The sequence below is a fragment of the Aspergillus pseudonomiae genome (assembly GCF_009193645.1).
Source record: "Aspergillus pseudonomiae strain CBS 119388 unplaced genomic scaffold BDV37scaffold_11, whole genome shotgun sequence".
NCBI lineage: Eukaryota > Fungi > Ascomycota > Eurotiomycetes > Eurotiales > Aspergillaceae > Aspergillus > Aspergillus pseudonomiae.
Window position 1 is genome coordinate 28,780 of NW_022476003.1, and position 26,005 is coordinate 54,784.

The following is a 26,005-nucleotide window of genomic DNA, read 5'->3' on the forward strand; positions in this document are numbered from 1 at the left end:
ATCAACCTGGAAAGCTATAGGCCCTGTTAGTCTAGCTGCTCCTTTGTCGGCACGTGTTTGACTCCTGGTATAATCCGCCTAGTGCACAAATTAGCAGAGCGACGTTTGCTACAGCCAGCGAAATGGAATTTGGGGTGCTAACGGATTTAATTTGCTTGGGAGGGTAAGTGTCATGAAGGGAGGAGATCCCATAGATATGCCAAAGGGTTCTGGTCCACAGTAATTAACGTAAATTCCTGACCAATAGAAAGACAAAGCATCGAATTACCAGTGAATTATACTATACTGTATTCACTTAAACGCCTTTTTTGGCTCCATTTTTCGAATCTTTCTCAAGAAGCCCAAGCCCCATATACTATACTGACTTTAAAGCTGTCATCAATCCACGGTTCAACACGTGAAGGGCTGCTGGTCCGTGAGGTATACTTGATACGATCCGCGGCCGATAATACGGAATTTCCTCTCCGAGAAGGTCATAGTTCTCCTGCAATCTAAAAATCAACCGAAAATATTTATCGCAACCTATCCTGAACCTCATACAGCGAGTCAGACAAGGGAGAGCCACTAATGCCTGATATGGATTAAGGTTCATTGATTGCGCTATCGCGTTCCGTCTGAGCCTTAAATAGTGGGCCATGTGCTTTGACCCCATTGGGCACGACCTCGCAGATCGCTAACGGCACGTGAATCATGTTGTGATCGATATTTTGAGTTCCGCGTGAGCCTTAAATGGTGGGTCAGCGAGATTCAGAGTTAACATCGTTTTCGGGAACATCCGATAATCTGAGTTCCGTCTGAGCCTTGAATAGTGGGCCATGTTAGCACGTGGATCAGACCATGATGAATATTTTGAGTTCCGCATGAGCCTTGAAATGGTGGGTCAGAAAGCAAGACAAGAATAAGTCCACCAGATCTCATGTCTCATTCGGAACAATACCCACGATGTATCTCAGAACAGGGCAAGTTTCAATGCATTAATTTCATATACCATGTTGCTCTTTGGTTCCAGTGCACTCTATTTTCCCTGGTCCTACAAATCGTATCCCGTTAGCCTACACAGCGCGCCGTACACCAGATTCGGAACGGGGTTTTATGACATCAGCAACCCCACATTGTGACTTTACGAGGGCCAGTGAAGTAGCTGGTCAGCTTCCAAATTATGGATACTTCAATGAAAGCCCTGGATCTTAGCCTGGCTACTCATTGAAATTCATCATGGATGATTCATGACTCACCACTGACGGGAAATTATCTCCAGGAAGGCAGTAAGGCAAGAGATACTCTATTTTTCAACGCAGAAACATGTGCACTGGCGAGCAATAATAAGACACAGTAAACTTATTTTTCTTGATGAGTAAGATAGGCATACAAACTGTCGATAGGCAATGAGAGTCCGGGCGTAGTGCTTGGCTGCCCAGGTTGACTTCCTTTTCCGGAAGGGGACCCTTTAAACGAGAGGCCTAACATTATTGGATGCAGGCTGGATGGGGTCAATGACCACTATATCATCGCTCGAAGACCTCTCTTTTGTCCATCGATATACAGGAACCAGATATATCGTTTTGACTAGGCTCTTTGCTTCCGGTTTATAACTGCGCTCGTGCTTAATTTGGTCCAGCGTTCATATAGAACACCCTCTACAATTTAAACAACCATTACTCCAAACGACACATTCGGCACCGCGTTCTGTCAGCTTCATATATGGACGAACCACACGCGACCAAAACGAACGACACACCCCCCTCGACTACAGCTAACTTAAACCAAGGACGCAATGCTCGGAGCAGGGTTCCTAGAGCATGTGACACTTGTAGATTAAAGAAAGCTAAGGTAAGACAGATAATACCGCTGAAAGTAAGAATGGTTCAATATACTGACCGGGCCAGTGCAATGGTGCTCAACCTTGCAGTCGGTGTGAGGACCATGATGCTATCTGTATCTTTGAAAGAAAAACGTCTTTGAAAAAGCGTCCTCCAGAGTAGGTTAGGTGGAATCTTTGAGCGTATGCCCGTGCCTAACTTTGATTTCTAGATATGTTGAAATGCTCGAGCAGCAACAAGACTGGTTAACGAAGGGGTTGCGAGAAATGTATCAACGGGCTATTGAAGGCAAGGGCTGGCCCGGTGAACCGCTCGGGCAGAAAGCGGATGGACACCCTCTGACACATGATATACTCTTTCGCCTAGGTGTTTTGAACACAGAGCAGGAGCCCGATATCATACATCCACAAGACAAATTTGACAATGTGGACAGCAGGGACAATGTTGATATTTCTTATTTGGGGCAAACCCTAGCATATGTGCCTTCCGAGGTCTTGTATGGGGAATGTTTATATCACGTTCCACCCTCTTTCTCGCTATCACAATTGGCAGTCGACTCTCAACAAACCCCATGTCTATCCTCAGGCTACTTCGGAAGCACAGAACTGGGGGTACCTCAGCTGCAACCTAGCTCAGGGCACGCATCAACCTCGCTTTTCTCTTGTCCCACTCGCCGGCTCTCCATTTTGGATGGTATAAACTTTGGTGCGACTGATGATGACGATCTATACCCAATTGACGAACTCGCTTTATTTGGCGATGTAGGGTTGGCAGAGCTCAACACTTAAGAATATCAACGATCATTTATATCTATCTCAAGTCTATTAGTCCCTATTGCTTCTTTCCGTCGTTCTTCACGATTCCCCAAGACATATTTAGATAAACAATACTGAAGACTGTGTCAGGTATCTATGAAGCAAGCCCCCCTTACTATGTGTTTGATATCCAACATTGGTTATAATCCAAAACCAACCCCCCCCCCGAAACAAGACTTAGTCGTGTTCTTTCACACTCTTTATATACTTTGCCCCGGGAGCTTGTGCGCCACTATTGCTATTCTTTGAAATTTTGGCCAGTTTTCCAATGCGTATTCCGCTCACCACTCTGCGCAACCGTGCATTGAACATGACTGGGAGCCGTCTGGCCAGCCCTACTTTCAACAGATATGAGAATAGCGAGCAAGATAATACAAGATGGGAAATTGGAGATAGCCATAGTTCAGTGTCTAGTGGTTTTCTATAAGGATCATCTCAATATCACAAACACGTTGCATCCGACTCTTAAGGTTACGGCTGTTCTTAGTTTTGTGCTTATCATCCTCCGGGTTTTGTCGAGGCTGAGACGGGAAGAAGCTTCGTCGGTATTACAGAGACTTTCGTTACTGTGCTACCAGAAGCCAGCCTTATGTGTAAGGAACCCAAGATCCTATGCCCATAATTGCTTCGAATTAAAAATCCTGCCTCGTGACAGGCAAGCTGCGCCTTTCCAGCTCTTCCCAAACATGAGGGAATCTGGCACATCTTCCAGCTCGTGTCGGCGGGGAGCCTTAGCTCCATGTACTAATCGAGCTTATTATCTTTCGCTAGGGTATTCGATCTTTCCCAAAGGTTCAGTCTGAATGGCTGGTATGAGCTCTCTTTTCTCGGGAAAAAAATCCCGAGGCAAATTTCAATCCTCTGATTGGCACAACCACGGTTTCCCAAATCATGCCGAGGTAGGCCGTTCAACGACCTTTGGCGTGTTTAAATTTGATGCCCAGAACATCTTCCGGCGCCAAGAAGAAAGGGCACTTCCCAGTGCATTCTTCTGAAGTTCGTGGGGCTTGTGGATCGGTCACAGACTGCTTTTGTCGTATGTCGAAAGACCAACAGCATGCCGTTCAATGATATGGACGAGCGTTCCTCTACCTATCTCAATGATTCCTCATCGCACCGCGGTGAGAAAACAGAGCGTATCGATCATGCCAAGATGCTATCACCGGAGGAAGACATAGTATTGAGGAGATTCCGACATTACTGCCAAGAGAATGGTTATTGCAAGCGGCTTGAGGATGGACAACCAACCATCGACGATACAACCCTCTTGTGCGTCCAACAATCACAGCTCCTTGAGAAATATTAGGTATTAACTAAGCGAATTAAATAGGCGGTTTTTACGTGCACACAATCTCGATCTCAACAAGGCAATCGATCGATTTCGTGTTGTCCAAGATTGGAGGGCGAATCATGCCATCGACAATTCTTATCTCTACATGGATGTGCAGTGTTACGAAGACTACCGGAAGATGGTCAGTTTCTCACCTTATGCATCGTTCGTCTACCGATTGGCTATCTCTTCCAAGCACCCTTTGTTGAATTTGAGCTGACAGCTTTGCTAGTTCGCTCAATGGACAGGGCGATGTGACCGACAGGGTCTTCCCCTGTACGTCTTTCCTGTGAAACAATTTACACCCGAGAGGATGGAGGCTTATATATCCACGTATGATCACACCACTGTGACGACCGTCTCTCAAACACAGGATCTACCGTGTCATATTCTTGCCTTTCATGCCCTGTACGAAAATATGTTGAAATTCGTGATGCCCCTTTGCAGCGAATTCCATGATTCTCATGCCAGGGCCCCGGTTTCGGCTTCAACACACATCATTGACATAACGGGCGTAGGGTTCGGGCATTTTTGGAAGATTAAAAAGTACCTGCAGGGGGCGATCTCAATAGCCACAACTCATTATCCAGAAACGCTAGGTCATATCTTCGTGAGTCTCATGAGTTAGCGAATCCCGATCTCCCGCCCCGACTCACTGACATGAATATTTGTGACAGATTGTCGGTGCCCCTCCATCTTTCGTGAAGGTGTGGGGGATCGTAAAAAAATGGTTCGACCCCGCTAGTATCTCTAAAATACTCATTTTGCCTCATTCAGAGACCGAGATGACCCTGTCAACCTACATTGATCCCCAAAACTTGCCAAAGCAATATGGTGGCCTGCTATCGTGGGAATGGGGGGAACCGCCAAAGTTGGAAGAGTCAATGAAAGATATAGCCTCTGGTATATACGTAAGAGACCAGACTGGAGATGAGCAGTTCTTAAAAGGACCTGTCACCTTTTCAGACGGCTCTGTGCACCCTTGGGGTACGGTGAATGGGGAGCTGCGGCGACAGCCAAAAAAGTGCTAGACGAAGTTGTCCTTTAACGAACGAATATATCTAATTGTTTCTAACTTTCGTATCTTGCGATCCTTAACATGCCGTTTCTTGGGGTATCTGGGCCCTCCCAGAATTTAGAATTTACAGATAACCCAAAATACGTCAAAACATCATACGCGTTAAATCCTAATGTATATAGAAAGATCAGGGGATATTATAGTTTCAATAAATATCCCTTCTTTATCGCATCCTCGTCCTAGGAATGTCTCGATCACTGGTGTGGCGTAGGATTGTCTGCCCCTTGAACATGCTAAAAAAGATTCGCGCAACTAAGCGGTCACAAAAGCGTCGCTTACTCTGATCATGCTTTTTTCATTCCTCTAAATATTAAGAATCGGAGATAGAAATCAACCAGATAGATTTTACATGGGAAGATCAAATGTTCGTCTATCCAATGTGAATTTCACGGAAGGGAGGTCCTGCAACTACAGTAAGAAAAAGCGCACAGAGTCATGTACATATGTCTTTTCCTGGTGCTGGGTCACCAAGAGCTTGATCTGTCTGTCAAGAAGCTGTGACGGTTTTCCAACTCAAGTTGTGAAGCTGATACCATCAAGCACGGAATACTGAACTCCTATCATTCCATAAAAATATGATCTTCTCTACTTGGACTGACCGTTGTGACTTTAGATGCTTTTCCGCGGTAATAATCGACAAGAGTGGGGCGCATCCGGGCTACATGAGAAAGGATGCAAAAGTTCCGCGGTAACTGCACGCGAGGTGCCGAGATATACAGGCAAAAAGGGGGTTGACACAGAATATAATATAAACACTTCCAAAACGATGCAAAATTGGGCAAAGACCAGACTTCCTACCTGCAAACGACCAACGGTTGCTTTACATTTGTTATTTCCTATCCTCGATCGAATAATAACGCTCCGCCCGCACAAAGCTCTGCCTTGGCAATAATCTATGGATAATGACCGAGGGCTCAGACCTCAGACTTCTACAAGAATCACTATAGCATGCGACAGATGCAGAGTAAGAAAAATCAGGGTTCGTTAGCAGATCATATCATGTCAGAAGAGACGATTGACTATATTTACTAAAGCTTTACAGTGTAATGGCAGGAAACCGTGCGATAATTGCTCAGATGCCAATGCAGAGTGCATTTTCAGGCAGGTCAGGTCCACTATGAGATCATATCCCAGAGGGTAAGGTTTAATGACGATTACTCGGTATACCTGTCATATTGATGCAGGGTCAGATATGTGGAGATGATGGGAGAGCACCAGAGCCAGATGGTAGACGGGCTCCATGAGCTCTACCGACGGTCTGTGGACGGAGAAGGATGGCCTGGTCCCCCCCTTGCAGTGCGGCCTGAAACCGAGGGCCAACCTCTCACGCACGACCTACTCTCCCGATTAGGTGTTTTGGACCAGGACAGGAACAGGCAAGACATTCGAGCCGAGCAAGGTGACCCGAGCAACCAGATGGCGGCACCCAATCCGAATGAACATAGCAATGAAGGGTCAAGCGGAATTATACCTGACAGTGAAACCGGACGCGCAGCTTTCCCATTCGATCACAGCACATCTGCATCAGTTCATGCGACCATATTTGGACAACTTAGCCAACAGCAACATATAGCACAAACTGAGAGCTCCATGACCGAGACACTCAGTTCGGATCCTTCATCACTCCCAGATGCCATGACAATGGATTTCCGGTCTCTCCAGACTATGCCCAGCTATACAACCACACTGGGCCAACAGATGCCTGTGCCCGTACGGGAATGGATGGTATATATTCCAGATGACGATGATGAGGTGCATCCTCCTCCAAACACCTAACTTGTACGTGGTCTCCAAAGGGGAGAGCTGTATGAAAATGGCAGTCAATCTGGATCTCAATGCATTAATGCACGCAGTCCGATGTCATAATTTCTAGCTCCCATTGACATATGCCGGAAGAAACGGAACGTAGTCTTAAGAGATCGAGCCAATGATTGAACTGTGGCAGAGGGCTCCATAAAGTCATACGTTAAGCCAAAATACTACCTATGCTTTGGCTTGTCGTGCGAAGCTGAATATTTTATTACCTGATCAGCCATCCATACGTGAAGACTTTGCGCTGCGTCTCATTCCATCTTCTGTAATTGCTAGGGTGAACAATGATGCCTGTTGAGGTTGCGGCAGATTCCGATACCGGTAATATTTCCTTTATATATAGTAGGTGACTCAGGGTTTCTATTGATTTCGGCCCTCCCTGAGACACGCTAGCTTCGTATGGTAAAGCCGACATTTGGGAAGCGTATAAAGCACGCCTCCACTCTGAAGGTATCTTACGTTAAGGTAATCTGCAATATCACTCAGCTTTGGCCGGCGTACGCTATAGCTCTTCCTCTCGCGTGACCGAACCAGCGACAGTAACAGGATATTACCGTATCAGTATTAGCATTCTTTGTCAATCTCAATTCTTTGGGCAGAGCGTACCTCACTTCCTGCAAGTCTTCCCATTCCGGAGAATCCGCTAAAGGTAATTCATATTCCGTATCCGACAGAATCGAAACTAGAAAAGTGGCAAGGGACGCATCGCTAGAGGGCTCATGCATTGGGCTATCCTACAATGCTAGCTATTATCATGAGAACCAGATAGGTATCCACTCTAATGGGACCACAATCCCACGACACTGACACGATCTTAAAATGATCTCATCTTTTTGAAGACTTCTATCACATCATGATCCGATCAAACCGAATCTTCTATGGGCCATTCCCCTAACGCGGGCCATCATCGTTCTTGTAGCTCGGTATTGTTTTCAGCCTTCTGTGTCCTGTTTATATATTCATATCTCTTCCATAGCTTGATGGAACTCAAAACGGCCTTACCTTCACTCGTCTAGCAAGTAGGAGACCAGGTGCCAAGCACACCGGCGTCGGGACTACGGGAACAGGGGCACGTAGCAGTCGCAACCATTCAACCTGGATCACAGTTCCCGGCTATGCTGAGCATTGAACGTATTTTTTCTCAGAGGCGGACAGGTTTCGACTTTTTATACCGGCAGATTAATTTTAGTGTCATTATTGGTGGCTCCTGGAAATTCATGACCTTGCGGAGTATTTTGCCTGCCCCTAGAACTCGATTCATAGCCTAGGTAAACTATCAAGGTCGGAGAAGACACTCGTCGCATTGCTTCCTTCAGAAGCTCATGGCAAAACCGGATGGTCATCTACACAAGACTTTGGGGTGAGGAAGAGACTCATATCAAAGTCGACGGTATTCACCTCACAGGGTGTATGCTTTTGAGAGCCTCGAGCTCGCGATAGGCGACTTTCACCTTGATGACTAGACTTCTCACTGGAGTCCTGTTCATCAATGGCAGACGTGCACTTTCCATCACAAGCTGGCTGCGGTCCCTTGGGTGGAATCAGTCGCAGCACCTCCGAGACAAGCGAATAGATTGCGCTCCAGCGGGGGAGCAGGACCTCGTGGTCGATACCTGGCGGCAGTGGTGAATCAAATTTATAACTGGGCTGTTGCTGGTGTTGACTGCCAGAGGTCTTGACTGTATGCTTTCGGGCAGATCTGTAGATTCAATTGGACATTGTTGAATCAGCTTTATCATTCCCTCTCTTAATGTAACGAAGAACCGAAAACCATACTTCATTAGGCGCGCCCTAGGGATACAGCGATAGCCGTACGTGAAGCAGTAGGTACACGGGTGACGCGTCAAAGTGGTAATGCATCGCTTTTTTCGATGGTGGGAAGCCCTGCAGGCTTGGTTAACACGAACTTTCTGGACCTCATGACGCTGTGGCTGCGAGCGATTTTCTTCCATGACTGTGTGTTTTCCAATGGAGGGGGACACAAGAATAACCTTGACATTGAGGCCGAGAACTCTTAGATTATACCTCTCCTGGGACCACGTAGGGGAGACCGGGGTGCACAAACTTTTCTTGCCTCGCCTACTCTGTCGGTCGTTTCGAAGTTACCGCGGTTCCAGTTTTGTGGTTGCCCCAAAATTCTCGCGGTTCACGCCCGCACCCAGAGTCTCCGAGGTTCACCCTCCATGACCACCTCTTGACCCGGGGAAGACTGTAGGAAGGAAGAAGTACTGGAGCTGCGGTGGTTACCTTCATATCCTTCCGCCTCTGCCAATCGGATCGCTTAAACCTAGCTGGTCTATCTACACAGACTTGCCTGTCTCGCACTGTGGAGATATATATCCCGGTATCATTCAAGTCTCAGAAATTCGATAAAATCATAAAACGGTAAGTGGATGAATTCTGTATGGGTATATATTCTTTATTATACCCACTGGCACTAAAAGCGAAGAACAGAGCAAACATAAGTGGCAGCTGTTGGAATACTTGAATGTAGTTTCTCACGAAAGCCACCAGTCCAGTTCGTGGTAAGACTGTTTCTTCAGAGTCTCCCAAGAACATGTAATGGAACACGCTATGTAATGACACAATTCCACATATCTTCTATTGACTTATTCAACTCCGTCAAAATAATTTGAGGTCGGACACGAGGGAAATGCAGAAAGGATGCAGCGTACAGGGATAGTCGGGAGGCATGCATAGCGTGTGTAGCCGCTGAAGCGCAGGAGAGAAGCCAATCTCACTGTCCGGCCTTCTCCATATGGCCACGTCACCGTCGCCTTTTCTTTCGGTGGTATGTTATCTAATGAGAACGGCCCACTTCCCTCTTCCATTTGATTTGTGGGCTTTAGAAGGTGGTACTGCAATTGTCTACTCGCCGAATAGGATGCAACAAGCTTGAGATCTTCAGACTCAGAAGGAGGAAGCTATATCACTTGATAAAGCAGCCAAGCATATAGAAAGATTCCTTGGGAACAGGAGAAGAACAAAAATAGCTTTTATTGGAAGAATGGAAGGGAATTCGAGCTCTAAATAAGGAGATACATCAGTAGGCAAACGTCTGAAAGCCGCACCGGAAGGACGAGGAAAATCTTACCCCAAAAAGGCTAGTCCATAAGTGTAACATGATATTATTCATCTCGCTGGAGGCAAGAATAAGGCCTCTATACCTTCAACTATAAGAACTATGAAGTATATCAGTGGTCAAGATCAGGTTGTTGCTGAGGCTTCATCTAGTATAGATCGTCGGGGTCGGCAGATTCGCCTCCCTGCTCGCGTTCGGGATTGCCAAAATAGTCATATATGTCTTTCATATAGTGATGAGTAGCCATTGTTGTGTGGTCCTGTTGTTGTAATTGCTCTATTTTAGAAACCGCTGTGCGCGCTTCTGGGTGTGTTGCCAGTGAAATCCAGCTTTATCGACAGGGTTACAGCCCGTCCAAGCTTAACTTCTTGACCAGCAATCATATGGTCGTTTAACGTAGCAAACGAGCCATATAGTCGACGTAATCAACCTGTAGATCTTCGGGCAAGTATAGATGAAAGGTTGAAGACCCAATGAGTTCACTAACGGATTTGGAGATGCCAATATTTTTAATTAGAGAGATGAGTTATTGATTTCAAATTCTGGTGACTATGATCTAAATTCTATTTAATGTGAATGAAACGCAGAAAGATCCACGAAAGTGTTCTCGAAAACAGTGCGGGCAAACCAATACCAGACCCTAAGCAAGGGCAATCCCGGTGAACGCTCGGTTCTCGTCCGCATATAATCTCACTTTCTGCTTCCCCTCGGCATTACATCTGTAAATATTGCCACCGAGATCCGTCAGGTAGATACTGTTATTCGCCAGGTCGAGCTTCAAGCCGATAGCTTCGTTCAGGTTTCTGAGGAGGATGTCGTATCCATGGGAGGACATATGGGGCACCGGCAGGCCAAAGTGGTCGAGACGAAGTCGGTTTAGGGAGTTTCCCAGTGGAATTTCACCGCGATCGGTCCAGTAAAGAGAGTGAGAATCCTCATCAATCTCAAGGTCAACGGGCTCGGGTAGATCTTTCGCAATACACTGAACATCAGTTCGTGTCGTGGCAGACTGTCCCTCCGGGGTAGTGATGTTCGCGGTGAAGATGCGGCCTTTGCCACCTTTAGATGGCCCCTTCTGGGTCCAGTAGAACTTGCCGAGGCTGGGAGCAACGGTAACACCAACGCACCATTTTGTGGCATCTTGACCATCCTCGGCATTCTGATAGGTACCAGTCTGGACCAAGACTTCAAGTTGGGAGCCATCATAGTTGCAACGCAGAACACGAAGACCTTCACGATCGCAGAAGTAGATCTTCTTAGACTTGGTGTCCAATGCCAGCTGCTTCGGGGTATTCACAGTACCAGGAGCTAGGACGGCACGAATGTCGGTGCCGTCTAAGTTAGCAGAATAGACTGCTCCATCATCCTTACCAGGGACGCCCATGTTTGTCCAGAACATGCGCTCGCTAGAAGGGTCGATGGCAAGACCGTCGGGGAGAGATTGGGCGGTAACAAGGACCTTCTGCTCACGTCCATCGGCAGATACTTCGAGGATTTCGCCCCCGTTCGTGCTCGGGACTCGTGCTGACAATCCAATGTCAAGAACAAGGATCTTAGCCTTCGTGGCGCTGCCATTTCTGGTCCCTGCAGGTGGGAACAGACCACCTTTGGAACATTTCGATCCGAGCTTGCCCTGGTCTAAATAGTTCTTCTGCAAGAACTTGACCGTCTTTTCGCCAGAGAGGCCACGCTCGGCGATGTAATGACTTTCAATGAAACCAACGGTGTCCAGGCCGACGTCTAAGCAGCGTTATTAGCTTCTATGGCAAGAGAGTTTTAGAGACTCAAAAGATGAGCACTATCAAACACAGGCAGAAGGACAAGTAAAAGTGAGACACAAGGAAGCCACAGACAACAGCGAGGAGAGGGAAAAATAAAGTCCGATGCGTACCGTCCATAGTCTTGCACGGGGTGACAGCCCCCTTGATAAACATCTCCGTCCACATCGAATCAATCTCTTCCGGCACCGAGACCTCTTCGGCGAGGATGGTCAAAACCTCTCGCTTAATTGCGGCCCAGAGGCGGTTAAAAATGAAGCCAGTGGACTCCTTCCTAGCAACATAGGGAATAGTTGCGGCCTCCTTCGAACGATCGACCAAGAACGGGAAGATAGACGGCTCCGTGAGTCCATTAGTCATGAGCTCCACAACCATGACTTGGGGGGGCATATAGTAGTGCATGTTTAAAACGCGACGCTTGGTCGAGTCCGATACTTTGGCCAACATTTCAGAAGATTTGTATGAAGAAGAGTTAGAGGCTAAGATGCAGTCACTAGGAGCAAGCTTGTCCAGCTCGGCAAAGGTATCAACCTTGAGGGGGAGCTTCTCGGGGACGGCTTCGATGGTAAGCCATGCATTTTTGACTGCATCCTTCAACTCTGCGAACACCTTAATGCTACCGGGGCACCTCCCGGTTTTTTCTGCATAGGACACCACGTTTCCTTCAACATACGCGACACAGTCTGCGCGTTGTTCTGGGCTAGGGTCACGGACCTGGACATCATACCCTGCTGATGCCCAAATACATGCTATTCGTGAAACGTTAGGATCTATGGACATCGTAGACATAAATGTCACCATTTATTGAAAATGCCTTGCTTACCGATACGACGACCCAGCACGCCCGCGCCTAGAATGGCAACAGGACGTTTGCCATAGTCCGTGGGCGGCTGCCAAGTGCGGGTCATTTTCGCGTAAAAAGGTACAACTAAGCCAAGTGGCCAGAACTAGATTGTTCAAACGAAGGTGTATATGGTTCTCAGAAAGCCTAGCAGCTGATAGAATGTGGAAAAGGAAGTAGATGCTACAGGAAGTTGGAGAAGGTGCCGTGACTCTTTCTTAATATATAGTTCATGGATTTCCCTTTTCCTTATCACGGCATCTTGTGGCATCGGCAGACCAACGTTATGGAAAAGAATATACCGCAACGATCGGCCAGTGTTCCGTAGAAGGGCCGCGGCAGGTGGACCTTTCGTAAAGGGACGTGTAGACAAATTCCTGATAGAGCTCCATTACAAGTTCCGAGGAGTAACACTTTGCGAGGCGGGTTCCCGATTGGCTAACGCGAAACACCGAGGTGAGCCTCGATGAAGCTCCTACTGCTGTTTGTTTGAAACACCGCAACATGTTACCCTTCAAAAGTTGGTTCTTTTTATTCACGGGCTGCTCCAACGTTCCGATTGGTATGAGAGGCGCCGAGGTGACTGTTGATCAAGCTTGCCTATATTTGGAAGGGCGTTATCCTAAGAACAATGTTCTTCTATATACTAGCGATGTCCCCTCGACGATCCCCGGCGTAATATCGGTGACGCAACTTCCGTCCCTCATGCTGGTTAGAACATTGAGATTAATATGACATGAATGCTTATTACAGTCAGATCACAAAAGTTGACGTAATTCCGCACTATGCGACGCGCAGCCCAATATTATATCTCACCTTCTGAAACACCGGGACCATGCCCCGCACTCCTTTACTGTCTAGTAGTTTTAACAGGATTATAAGGCATGAATTAAAACCATTTCAGAGTTGAGTTATCGTTGGTCGATTGCTCGCCGGCCACAAAATGGCTGATGTTCAAGGCGCAATGGATAGGTCATATACAACAGTTCACACCGCCATTGAAACATATCAAATTCTACTCTTGAGACTAGCTCTCCTCACTCCAGACCGCTACTGATTCTTTCTGATGGTGATCATCGATGTATTGTTTTACAAGTTAAGCCCGGCCCATTTCTAAAAAGAAAATATCTTCAAATTACTTGACAAGGCTGCTTCTGGACGCACTGTTGCGCGCATGTTGGAAGAATCTGGGTATGGCCAGTGGAGAGCAGAGACAAGACCTCATTTGGCTCAGGAAATAGCTAAACTACACTATGAGCGGTATATGTATGCACAAAATGGACGTACAAACAGTGAAGCAAGATTACGTAGATTAATAAATGTTCCATTGAGCATAGCAAAGCAAAGAAAAGTTATAGGTATGGCATGTCAATTACCTAAAGAGAAAATGGGGGGAAAAGTATATTATCCCTGATATAAAGGGCAAACAATCTCTATTGCAATTTGCGTAGTAATCTGGAGTGGTGGCTAGACAGAAATCTGCCGAATAAGTAGGGTCCATAGAGTTGATATCGGGTTGGGGTCAAAATGTACGACTCCCGACTCCAAGGTAGGTATTTTTTGTGACAACTCACACCCGCCCATAAAACGGTGAAAAACTGCTAATCGGCCTAATAGGCATAATGGGTCAAGTGATAGTTAGGAATCAATGCCTTATCTAATCAGGTTTAGCCTCGAAACTTACGTTGATTTTAAGGCACTATATATCTATATATCTACCAGTTCTATATAGAAATAGGCAAAAATTATAGAAAAGTCCAGATTTGCATCACACAACTTTTACGGGTGTTCCGAGATGGGTGGGATTTGAAATACTAAGAATTGTTTTAACGAGTATAGTATTCCTTTTATTCACTGGCCTCTATACTCACCCGATATAAACCCTACCGAGTATGGCTGGGCTAATCTAAAAGAACGTATATATGTGATCTCGATCCAGTTCACTATGCACCTGAACGATTGAAAGCGTTCAGTTTATTAGCGAAGCCATTCGCTGACCATACAAACAGGATATCTAAACAGGAGAATGCAGATAAATAAAATCGAGCAAGGTAGTTAATCGAACCCGAGCGACAGGGTATAAAAAGGCGTTCCTACCCAGTAAACTTACGAGTGCCTTCGGAGAACTCACTCGTCCCAAATTGTAACTTACGATTGCGTGAATCCAGACCTTTACTAATTTAGTAGAATTAATAGCTGATTACAAGTGCAATTTTATAAGGTATTCGAGGATGCAAGGGAAAACTTAGGGGATGATTATTTTGATTCCTTATCAAGGACTATATAACTGCTGTTTTGGAGGCAAAGGGGCGGCATACAGACTATTAATTTAAAAGCAAATATACAGTATTATCCACATGCGGTGTAACCATCGCATACTCAATTAACGTAGAAATTAATAATGACTATATCTTTTACGGGCGACTAGGATATTCCCCCTTTTATAAATATTTAGGTGGTTGCGGGAAATTATGTAGACTTTTGTGCAAAAAGTACATAGTAGAAGCTCAGAAGCTGTCATTTCCTAGTTGGTATCAATCACGATATTTGCTGTTATTTACCGCAGACTACCCCTGTAGCTCGGGTTCGTATTGCAAGCCATCGAGCAACACTATCTAGATAAGGAGAGAACGTGCAGCAGTCGGATAGCCATTTATTGCCAAGTTGAACATCCTTCATACATACAAGCATCAAGACTTTCTGTGGAAATGCTCGCAAGATGTGCAAACTATGAATTTCTCGGAGCAACAATAGACAGAGGTAGGTCTTTTGGCTTGCATGTAGGCTTTTATGTGCAATAATAAATATTCTGTTAGTATATTTATTAAAGCGAGGGGAAGTGACCGGGTCAAGTGGGGAAGAGTCTATACAGGTCTATTTAAAGGTTTATCAAAGAATCATAGGAACAAAACAAAGGACAGGAAACGAAGATAGCTGTTAGGTATTTTGCTTGCAAGGTCGAAGGCACAAATAAATAATACACAACTCCGGCATGGGGAACCAGTGTCTAGAAGCAGAATATCTGATCACTCATCTTAGAGACTGCACCAGGGGCCTGAAAGCCCAAGCCCACCAGAGCCTTCTTCGAGGCATTGATCATGCCCGGTGGGCCACAAAGCATAACCTTTGTGTCTGGGGAGGGACCCGGGAGTTTTTCACGCATTACAGCGGCTGTGACATAGCCCTTCCCATAAGCCCATTTCTGGGGCGGGTTGTCCAACATATACCAAATCTTCAAGTTCTGCGGATAACTGGCAGCGAAAGCCTGGAGTTCCTGCTTCAACAGGATATCCTCCTCTGCACGGTTAGCGTAAATAAGGCTGATCTCGGTAGTATCGGTGTCATCTTCGCAGATAGCACGAATAAGCTGGTACATAGGAGTAATGCCAGTCCCACCAGCAATCATCCCAATTTTCTTGCAGATGCCTTTCCTGTAGCGCATAGCACCCTTTGGGCCACGAAACTGTACTTTGTCACCAGCTTTCAAGTTGGCAAGGTATCGGCCGGTGAGCAGGCCGTCGGGATAGCACTTAATCACTAATTCCAGTCTTCCACGATCCAGGTTGTTGGAAGTGGGGGTGTAGGACCGAGAGACGGATTGTCCATCAATGGTTGCCTTGATGGCAACGTGCTGGCCGATGGGAAGCCCTATCACATCCGTGCTATTCGGGAGTTCAAACACAAAGCGATAGACGTTCGGGGCCAAGAGGACCTTGTTGACCAAGGGCAGAGACTTGTATTCTTTCGGGTGAAGGAATCCTGGAGTTAGATGGGGGTTTTCCTTGGCGACTGTGGTGGGGTGGATTCTTGGCGGATATCTGGTGAAGCCAGAATCAATCTGCGTGAATTTGGAGAGTCCGGATGCAATCACGGTGGCAGCTACAGCAGAGAGCATAGCCGCCACGGCGAATCCATTGACAAACCCTCCCTGTTGCAAGTGGGGGACGGCAATCTTGTTTGACGTAAGCTGCGAAAGCCGAGGAAGCGTATTCAGGAGATCCTGTAGGTTGATGTGGCTTCTGGCGGAAGTGGACGCAGCGTAGAGCGAAACAATTCCACCGAGGGAACCGGCCGCGACTGCAAGCGTACGAGTAGCGTTTGGCCGTGTGGTGTCGACCTCCTTAGTAGGTGTCTGTTGGATCAGACGCACAGCAGACGGGCGCTTGTAGTCGACAGCATCCTTCACAGTGCCGAGAAAGTATGTTTCCAAGATCTCGTTCGCATCCTCAGAGTGCCCAACATCTTCGTATGCGGCAGTTGCGTCTTGCCCAGCCACATCGATCAGAACATCTGCTCCACCTGGGTGGTCTTGCACATACTTGGTAATGTCGTACACTAAGGACACTTGGTTAAACGAGGGTGTTCGATGACGGACGAAAGGCGAAGAGAAGATCTCACCTTTTCCATGGATGGCAACCCACAAGTCGTTTCTGGTCTTATGGGCAGCAACATCTTCCATAGTAAATTCTGTCATCTTGAAGTCGGACTTTACTCAGTACACGTTGACCAAGGAAAAACCACGAGGTTCCTCAAATCCTTCTTATAAGACCAGTCAGGGACAGAGAACAGGAAATACTTGGGAGAGCCAGTTGCAGGCTTCTCTTCCGAGGTTAATTAGCGGTGCCTACCAGCAGAGATCTAGACTGAAAAGGCACCATTGAAACGAACCACACTCCCAGCTTTACCGTTTTACCCCTCGGGAGAATGAAGAGTGGCATTATTCCAACTGTATTCCTGTTGCTAGGCCTTTCTTTTCCGAGGTGCCTTGCTTTTCCGAGGTAGTATGAGCACCAACCGGAAAAGCGGTAGCCCTGACTGTCCAATGTGAGAGTCCGAGGATCTCTCAACAAGCAGGCCTTTTCAAACTTTCGAGGTTTTGTGATTTTATAATGTCCTATGATGATTGCGATCTTAATAAGAATGCGCTCGTGCATATGCTGTTCCTTAGTATATAAAGATTCGGTTTGCTCGGTGTTCATTCTTCGTTGCGCCCTATCCGCTTCTTAACTTACCTACTCTTCTCTTCCTGAGACTATAGCGCAGCAGACTCAGCCATGCCTTCACAGACATTCTTCCTCCTTGGAGAGGATGTCTCTACCGCTAAAGAGATTGATATCAATACTTCACAGGGCATTGATGAAGTAAAACTCTTGATTGCTGCTCATTTTGCCATTGTGGATCAGAGTGGTGAGTTGCTCGATCGCCAAGAATTTGACCTGAACCTGGCGACTTTCTCGAGTTATAATGCTCTGGTTTCTGACGCCAGATCACTGTCTTTTTAGGTATCGGCTTCCAGGGTAATGGTGCTGTTCTTACGGAGACATCGGAAATAGTCGCTGCGACTGGCCCTGTGCCTATTACGGTTGACGGACATGCTGTCCGCGACCCACCCTGCCCTAGGACATTACCCTTCGTTGGAACATTCTTCGAAGTTTATCCTGACCATCTCGGCAACCACCAGCGCCTTTTTGAGAAGTATGGGCCTGTAATCAAGACAAGCAACATGGGTCGTGTCACATACCAGACGAATGACCCCAAGATTACGGCTATTGCCTTCTCTGAGTCCGACTTTTTCACCAAGAAGATCAATGAATCGCACCCTTTGTTCGCTTTGAAGACCCCATCGGCTGGAGTATTCCTTGGGGACACTGATACTGAGGAGTGGCGGTTAGCCCACAAGTTTCTGCCTCCCGCTCTTGGGCCTAAGGCTGTTCGCCATTACGCTCCAACTATGCAAAAAACAGTCGAGGATTCATTTATAGTATTTGATTACTTGGATAAGCAAGGTGAGGCCTGGAATGTTTACCAGCATATGCTGAAACTCGGCTCGCAAGCGGTTGGAAAGCTCACCCTGGGCTTGGACTTCCAGCACTTCAGCTCACCAGATGCCCCGGTTCATGAAATGGTACACAATATTGCAGAGCTCCTTTCGCTGAACAAGAAGGTTACCTCCAAGGGTGACTGGTACAGCTCTCTGCCCTTTGGTGACCCCAAGCGCCTCAAAGCCTTGAAGGCCCGCATTGAAGAGATGGTGGATGAATCTATTCAGAAGGCCTCTCGAGGTGGAGTGGATGATTTACCTCTGCAAGACGCAGCTCTAGCCGCAAGCAACATGGTTGGTAAGTAGCCTAATAGGGATAAGGGTCTTAGCTTGCCGGCAAGAGAACTGACTTTTCGTGACAGACTATGCGGTCCGGGCCACGGATAACAAGGGCGAAAAGCTACCTAAATCCAGTCTGGTGTGGGCTCTTGTCGTTGCTACTGGGGCCGGGTTTACTACTACAAGCTCTCTTCTCTCGTGGCTCATCTACGGGCTTTGTACCTATGAGGGCATGCAGGAGCGACTTCTCCAGGAGTTAATTGATCACGGCTTTGATGAAAATACCCAGATGACCGCAGAGCTCACAGATAAATTAGACTTCCTCGACAAGTATATCAAGGAGACTCAGCGTCGGCATAACCCGTCTTTCCAGCCCGGACGTACTGCCAAGGTTGACCTTGTCCTCCCTGGGGGATACAAGTTGCCGAAAGATTCAGTTATTATTCCTGCACTTCATCACATCCATAATAATCCCGCAATTTGGGATAACCCCGCCCGGTTCAATCCGGACCGATGGGACACGGAGGAGGTGAAGAACCGCCACAAGGCCGCTTATATTCCATTTGCCATGGGGCCCCGCATGTGTATCGGGTTTAACTTTGCTCTTCAGGAGATCAAGGTCTTCCTGCCCAAGCTCATTTACCGCTATAAGTTTTCACGGGAGGGCGACGGGCCGATTGAATATGATCCCATGTTCCAGCTGATCCGACCGAATAACCTTTACGTACGTGCAGAAAGACGGGTCAAGTGGCCACCAAGATCGAGCCAGAGCAACATCGCCTAAGCACGGAGGCTTGTTTTGTACTGTATTTACTGAATATAGGAGCACTGAATGTCGTTCGTGCATATTTTACTGCCTATAGAATGCGCCGAAGCATAGAATGTACTGAGGAATTGAATGCACTGAAATATTTTCTGCTCACATGTGGTGTCCAAGTCACTGCGATTGTATCCCCATTCGTTGTCCCCGGAAGTTTCTGCTCAAGGGTCATTAGGAACGTTAACCTGTCCATCTCTACCTCTATAGATCTGAAAACGTTTCAAATAACCTAGTCTTCTAATATTCAGGGAAGGATTAAGATGTAGCCCGTTCAAATGTTGCACTGTAGGGTGGGCATTCGGGAATCTCATCGAATTTCATCTTGTCTTCCTTTCGTAGGGTTTTGACAGAATCCATCTGGCGAGAAACACCTTTCCAGAGGCGTCTGGTCCATTTACACAATAATTAGAGGGCTCAGTAGTGGCGATAACATATCTGATACGTATAGATGGAGAGTTACAGGTTCTAGATTTTTCAGGCCGGTTTAAATATTCACCTGGTTCCAGGCTTTCCATTTAGGATGACCAGATTAGATATTACAAGAGAGTCTAGCAATGCTTTCCCGTGGCCGTAATCTGGATGTAGGCAATAAGATCTGAGACCATTGTGCGGCAATGACATCGGTTGATGACGACCCGGTCTCCCAACGGCCCTGCCAACTTAGCCACCGTCTGCTCTCACAACCAACATGATGACATTGCTAATCTCTCTCGCATACTCAGCCCAGTGTCCAAAATAAGTGAGGTTTGGTTATCTTCCACCCGTTCTTGGTACAATGGATAGGGTGACTGTTTTTAGAAGTCTCTATGATGTTTACCAAGACCTTGGTGCTCATCCCAATGGTAGAGTGGCAGGCTCAATCAGAACTGTCACCAGAATGAGGAATCTCTATGCTTTCTCCACTTCCTCCGGAGCACCTGAGGAAGCAAGTAGACATCGTGGATTGCAGAAAAACAAAGACTAGCCCGTTACAAGTGTCATTCGATGCAGACGGAACCCATATGCGCAGGACGGCGCAACTCAAAACGGACGAAAAATCCGATAGTGCACCAGAAATGTCGATTCCTCTGTAGGTGCGCATGCATTGCCGTCAACTTGTATTGACGGGGCCCGGCAGTACATACCATTTCCCTCGGTACCATACTGTCATGGCACCCATTATTGTCATCCCACGGTACTGTAGTACCTCGGTCTCATTGAGATCGTATCTTTCGCTGCCTCGGAAAACCCATGGGGCAGCAAGTTTGGAAAAAAAGGACAAGAGAAACTATAAGCAATAGAAATCGGGCTGGCCTTAATCATCATGGCTGTCTTTTTAATATTCCACCAAATTCATATCAGTTTTCGGCCTATACAACACTACATTTTACGCCGTGGTCTATTCTGCAAGTTCTCTTCCCTACTGTATCGAAACATTGAGTATGATGGCCGAAGGAAGCTGCCAAGGAGACAGCGTCGCCCATAGCCGCAGGCCAGATCTCAACGAACAGTCGGTACCACGCAAGCCTCTATCACCCGAGCTGCAAGCATTAGTGGACAATGATGAATATTACGATCAAACCTGCCTTACATAGTGAGTTCTCTGTATCAGCCCTTCCCAGAGGAATAAATCTTTTCAAAGTGAACTCCTTGCCATTTCAGTCTGCATCTTGATACTGTCTCTGTCCGTACAATGTTGTCAGACAGCATCAGTGGCTCATTAGCGATGGGCCGTTTTCAATACTTTCAAACCGATTGTGGTATCCACAGCTCATGTCCCTGTCCCCTTGGATTCACCTTCTATGTATGATACAAATGCTAAAATAGTAGACAGCTCACCAGGCGCACCCCTCACTCCATATCGATATATCGCCTATACCTCCCAAGTTCGGACTATATTTCACGCTGCTCGGCGATATGCCACCCGTGCTTGCAGTATGACAGAAAGTTTCCGATCTGTTGAGCGCCCGTACCTGACTCGTGGAGTTTCCGCCGTCTCGTGGGCGTATGCAATTTATAATGTAGTACATGAAGGCCACCAGGCATATTTGCGAAACCGTGACGTTCTTGCGCCGCCGAGCAAGGCATATATGGACGCGCGGGACTCAAACATCCCGTTAGTCCCTAGGCAAACCGTAGTTGTCAATGCCCCCAAGTCGTCCACACTGGCACTTGAAGGTCAGAGCGCCGGCTGGGACGATGACGATGGTTGTGTGGACAGTCTGGAACCCTGGCCGGCCAGGCACATTCCCCTGGGTGATGACTACCGCTTCATCATGGTAAAGCAAGCAATCTTCCAAGGTCTAGCAAGCATCGGGCTGCCCACTTTCACAATACACAGGATTGTCAGGTATTCGGGAAGGTATCTAGGGGGGCGAAAGACATTATTGGCCCGGTCTTGTATGCCCGTTGGAGTGAGTTGTCCCGGCCTTTCAATGCTCCAGTCTTCGGTCACTAATTTGGCCACGCTTAGATGGGTTTATTCGCCGTCCCATTTCTTCCGTATATCTTCGATGGGCCTGTTCATAATCTTGTCGAGATAGTTTCTAGCGTGGCAATCTATACGCTCAGCGACAGGAAATAGCCCCCATCTTTTGCGACATTTCCTGTACAGGTTTCCTGTTAAGTGGGAAGTGAGCGTGAGCTCCGTTCTGGAAATTTAGGCATGGAGTGCTGGGATACAAGGCCACTCATGCAGGTCTTCCGAGTGGATCTTTGACATTGGACATTGATATCCAGCCGAATTTTGTTAATTCTTGAAGCTAGCGGTAATCCTACCCTACGATAGTGGTCAGCTTCCTTATACAGGCGTGAGTCATATATCTAATTGCCTCGCTAATATTTGCGGACAATCTCAGTCGCCTATTTCCCTTCTTTTATCTTTCCCTTGTATAATTATTTATTCGCAGAGGTGTAGAGGCTGATCTGTACCGCACGTTTCCTATGGTGGACATTACATACTTTTACCTCGCTTGACGTTATCCGTCGATTTTAAAGCGCTCGCATTAATGGTGAAAACTGCAGAGGTAAATGCCTCAGGAACTTCATGCCGACCTTAAGTCTTACCCACGACAGTGTTGCGGATCTCATCGTAGAGGCATAGTTTCCCCAGGCTCTTCATTAAGCTGGGGCGTACTAAGCTATGGAACGCGATTTTTATCTTCCTATACAATCAAAACCCTTTCATTTCCTATTCTAGCCCGACTTCTTGCTTTCTTTTTATTTCTACTCATTCTTAGCTCGTACAGCCTTCATCTTTCTTGCTCTAAAGGACGGCTTATATACATTACTATTCACCTGGGTAATGTTCAAAGGGGTTCAAAATGTAAAAAAACTGAGTCTTTAACTAGCAGCATTATTAGAGTATATAGTTGAAAGTACGCTGAGAAAAAAGTAAGCTTTTGCTTAAATCGCTTCATCCCTGCTCCTGGAAGCCACTAGAGACTCATACTAAAGTAAATATTTTAGACCGCGCTGCGGGTTAGGCTAAGGTATGCGGTCCTCAAATTATATCCACAGCACTCTAGCGGGTGAAGAGTACAGCCATAATATGATGGTAATCTCTACAAGCGAAATATCCAGTGGGGACTTCGACGGCATATAGAACAAGTAGAAATGAGTTCACAAAGCTGATGACATAAGAAACAAGTAGGAGTATCCGTGCATTAGTGGCTGGAAGATTCAGAGTACAAAAATTGCAGGTACCGTGGAAAGTGCACCTCTCGGAGAACCAATGTACCACCGAGGACAATGAACCTACACTCTCTCAAGATCCGGTCATCCGCGGATACTCGGGCAAGCAGATTCCGCGGGTGAGCTTCCTCACGTCCCTATTACCCGTAAACATCTCGAATCCGCTCGCTGCCCAGTGGCGCAACCATTTAGACACATCGTATGAAGTACCGAGGGTTCAATGAACTACCTACTATAACTATTTAAAAGGGAAATACAATAGTTCGGGAGGGGGCATTATCATTATCAGTGAGTATTATTCTATCTGCCATGCACAACGGCGAAAGCGGGGACACGTCTATCATCGGCCCACACCAACCTTGCAATCGGCAACCTCAGGAGAGCATAGCAAACTCTACTAGGAGATTTATGATGACAGAGGAAGGAATGCCTTTGGAGTATTCAGGACATGTTCATGTATCGCGAGCTTCCAGGAAAGAAGAACTCAGAGCTATACTTGGCAACCCTACCCCTCTGTTAGTACAATCTTAAATCTTGCTCGACCTCCGTTGTGCTAACACTTCTAGTGGTGTTATGGGATTTATCTTAAGCTTAACTCCGCTTGCCTGTGACCTGATGGAATGGCGAGGGGCGGGGGGGTTTGGGGCAGCGACAGTGTTTGTTAAATTAACCGTTTGATATTGAGCACAGCTGACTTACTTCATTCAGTGGTACTGCCTATTTCTTTGGAGGATTACTTATGATTCTGGCAGCGGTTCTTGAATTTATTTTAGGAAATACCTTTATCTTTGTCGTCTTTTCATCCTATGGTGCGTATATGAGAGGGATGTCTTCCACCTATACCCTTGATGATTCATTAACATGCTAATAGCCGCATTTTGGCTTTCCTTGGCTGCGACATTGACGCCATTCTACGCAGCCTATACGGCATATGAGCCATCAGACCCTACAAACCCCGGGTTCAACAATTCCTATGGTACGTATTTGCCTAGGGGATATCTCAGATATACTAACAGATTTCCAAACTCTAGCATTCTTCGAGGTCTTCATGGGTCTCCTGTGCTTCATCTATTTAATATGCAGCATACGAACCAATATTTGCTTTGTGGTCATTTTTCTTGCCCTCACGCTTGGGTTTAGCTTCCTCGCAGGAACTTCATGGCAACTAGCCAATGGGAACGCAGATTTATCTAGGTCATTGAAAAAGGTCGGTACTGCCTCTTTCTGCCATATCAGGCCGGCGCCTGTTCGTATTCTAGACAAATAACCTAGCTGACAACGATTCCGCATCGGATAAAGACAGGTGGTGCCTGCCTGTTTGTAGGGGCCATATCAGGATGGTACTTCCTGTTAGTTCAGATGCTCGCCAGTGTTGATTTCCCATTCACCCTTCCTGTTGGCGACCTCAGCCGTATAGTTCGTGGTGCCAGTGATAAAAGTGCCAAAGCGGTATAACTACCAAGGACTGCAAATAGCGACTTTCTGGCGCGGTACATACACCTGCCGAGGCTCTATTAGCCTGCATTACGCTGGTATGGTGCATTCCCAGATTCTGCATACTGTTCGATCACTAATGCTTAGACAATAGGTTGATGTGTTACTCCTGAGCTACTTCCAGTGTTTGACAATACTAACGAGGCGAGGTAACATATTAAAGGAAACGCACTAGACATTCTAGTACTGTTATTATTGGAGTTTAGCACAGACACGAAAGATATTAGTCAATTTGGACCCATCCAACACTCTCACTACTTCTTATGATCTTACCTAGGGCCGGGCTTAAGTAAATGGCATGCATCATATATGTTGTTTCATTAGACTCGAGGGGCTTGTCTCAAAGACATGCCCAGGGCCGTTCGGTTCTCTGCCAGTCAATGCCTGCCCCCTGTAGATATCTAACAATTATAAGGAAAAGGTGGATTGGTTCCTAAGCTTGTGTGCTGCTTTGGGTGTGCGATGCTGGGAACTAGAGTCTGACTGATCGCCCCCTAAGGAGCCGAATACGATGGTGGGTCAACGACCAGGTTGGTAATGGATGATGTAGCTAATTGAAATCTGACTGAGCTATAACACAGAAAAAGACTAGGCCTGGTGATAAAACCTGGCAGAATTGAATACCGGTGATATGGACAATATATTAACACTCTCCCAGCAGCTAGTAGGAGCCCAAATACTCCGTCGTTTTGAACTTTGAAATTGTAACCTGTACTTCCAATATAGTCCATCGTCATCTGGGATTATGTATACAATGGACATTCCTGCTGTCGTTGTCTGGTGGGTCTAGGCTTCATAGAAGCCTAGCCTACCTTGATAATACCTAAAGTATCGAGACACAATCGTAGAAACCTCATTGTACCCCTATGGCTTTAAGGAATCGTAAATAGCATAATATATACATTTTTATATTAGGGTTTTCATAGCAACAGAGACATAAAAGTAAAGAAGATGTGTGCTATACCACCAGATTTGGCGATACACCAGAGTGAAATGTGTAGTGGTGTATGGTTGATATGACAAAGCTACAATGTAAAACATGTCCTGCCCTGTGGGGGACTCAGGAAAAATCATGCATGCAGGTCTATATCTCGACATGCCAGCAGGGTGGAAGCTGCTGTGATACTTACTAACCCTTCAGAGAAAACTGCCTATACAAAGAGAAAAGTCCCCTTGTTCCAGTTTTGTTGTCGACGAACCAGTCCTACAAAACTGAACCGTGAAGCTTTCTTGTGTCTAAAAACCCCTTCATCTGGTTCATTTTCTGAGGTGAGCCTTTGCAAGCAGAGCTCCTTCGTGGGCCACTGATTGTTCCCTTACACAACCAATGACATGGTTACTCAACATGCCTTCCAAGCTGTCG

At 46.6% G+C, this 26,005-nt stretch overlaps 8 protein-coding genes across 8 annotated transcripts; 5 read left to right on the plus strand and 3 right to left on the minus strand.

Annotated features, from left to right (window-relative positions):
• Window positions 1–3,692: 3,692 nt before the first annotated feature.
• BDV37DRAFT_290667 (CRAL-TRIO domain-containing protein) lies at window positions 3,693–4,996 on the plus strand (the record flags this gene model as incomplete). The annotated part of the gene is made up of 4 exons (XM_032088766.1): window positions 3,693–3,904; window positions 3,966–4,107; window positions 4,198–4,575; window positions 4,643–4,996. The coding sequence occupies 4 exons, from the start codon at window positions 3,693–3,695 to the stop codon at window positions 4,994–4,996; spliced, it is 1,086 nt and encodes a 361-aa protein (XP_031944660.1).
• A 1,250-nt stretch (window positions 4,997–6,246) lies between these two features.
• On the plus strand, window positions 6,247–6,819 carry BDV37DRAFT_279875 (uncharacterized protein; the record flags this gene model as incomplete). Its single annotated transcript, XM_032086420.1, has 1 exon — window positions 6,247–6,819. One exon carries the CDS (start codon window positions 6,247–6,249, stop codon window positions 6,817–6,819), a length of 573 nt encoding a protein of 190 aa, XP_031944661.1.
• Window positions 6,820–8,175: 1,356 nt separating this feature from the next.
• On the minus strand, window positions 8,176–8,807 carry BDV37DRAFT_279876 (uncharacterized protein; the record flags this gene model as incomplete). Its single annotated transcript, XM_032086421.1, has 2 exons — window positions 8,176–8,554; window positions 8,632–8,807. The coding sequence occupies 2 exons, from the start codon at window positions 8,805–8,807 to the stop codon at window positions 8,176–8,178; spliced, it is 555 nt and encodes a 184-aa protein (XP_031944662.1).
• Window positions 8,808–10,577: 1,770 nt separating this feature from the next.
• On the minus strand, window positions 10,578–12,623 carry BDV37DRAFT_269159 (uncharacterized protein; the record flags this gene model as incomplete). Its single annotated transcript, XM_032084308.1, has 4 exons — window positions 10,578–11,111; window positions 11,160–11,677; window positions 11,829–12,464; window positions 12,539–12,623. 4 exons carry the CDS (start codon window positions 12,621–12,623, stop codon window positions 10,578–10,580), a joined length of 1,773 nt encoding a protein of 590 aa, XP_031944663.1.
• A 2,940-nt stretch (window positions 12,624–15,563) lies between these two features.
• BDV37DRAFT_269160 (uncharacterized protein) lies at window positions 15,564–17,030 on the minus strand (the record flags this gene model as incomplete). Its single annotated transcript, XM_032084309.1, has 2 exons — window positions 15,564–16,891; window positions 16,955–17,030. 2 exons carry the CDS (start codon window positions 17,028–17,030, stop codon window positions 15,564–15,566), a joined length of 1,404 nt encoding a protein of 467 aa, XP_031944664.1.
• Window positions 17,031–17,610: 580 nt separating this feature from the next.
• Window positions 17,611–19,440, plus strand: BDV37DRAFT_269161 (cytochrome P450; the record flags this gene model as incomplete). Its single annotated transcript, XM_032084310.1, has 3 exons — window positions 17,611–17,743; window positions 17,839–18,675; window positions 18,740–19,440. 3 exons carry the CDS (start codon window positions 17,611–17,613, stop codon window positions 19,438–19,440), a joined length of 1,671 nt encoding a protein of 556 aa, XP_031944665.1.
• Window positions 19,441–20,900: 1,460 nt separating this feature from the next.
• Window positions 20,901–22,039, plus strand: BDV37DRAFT_269162 (mitochondrial fission process 1 family protein; the record flags this gene model as incomplete). The annotated part of the gene is made up of 3 exons (XM_032084311.1): window positions 20,901–21,049; window positions 21,290–21,869; window positions 21,929–22,039. 3 exons carry the CDS (start codon window positions 20,901–20,903, stop codon window positions 22,037–22,039), a joined length of 840 nt encoding a protein of 279 aa, XP_031944666.1.
• A 1,535-nt stretch (window positions 22,040–23,574) lies between these two features.
• Window positions 23,575–24,603, plus strand: BDV37DRAFT_269163 (GPR1/FUN34/yaaH family-domain-containing protein; the record flags this gene model as incomplete). Its single annotated transcript, XM_032084312.1, has 6 exons — window positions 23,575–23,663; window positions 23,715–23,804; window positions 23,857–23,957; window positions 24,020–24,124; window positions 24,165–24,359; window positions 24,485–24,603. 6 exons carry the CDS (start codon window positions 23,575–23,577, stop codon window positions 24,601–24,603), a joined length of 699 nt encoding a protein of 232 aa, XP_031944667.1.
• Window positions 24,604–26,005: the final 1,402 nt, after the last annotated feature.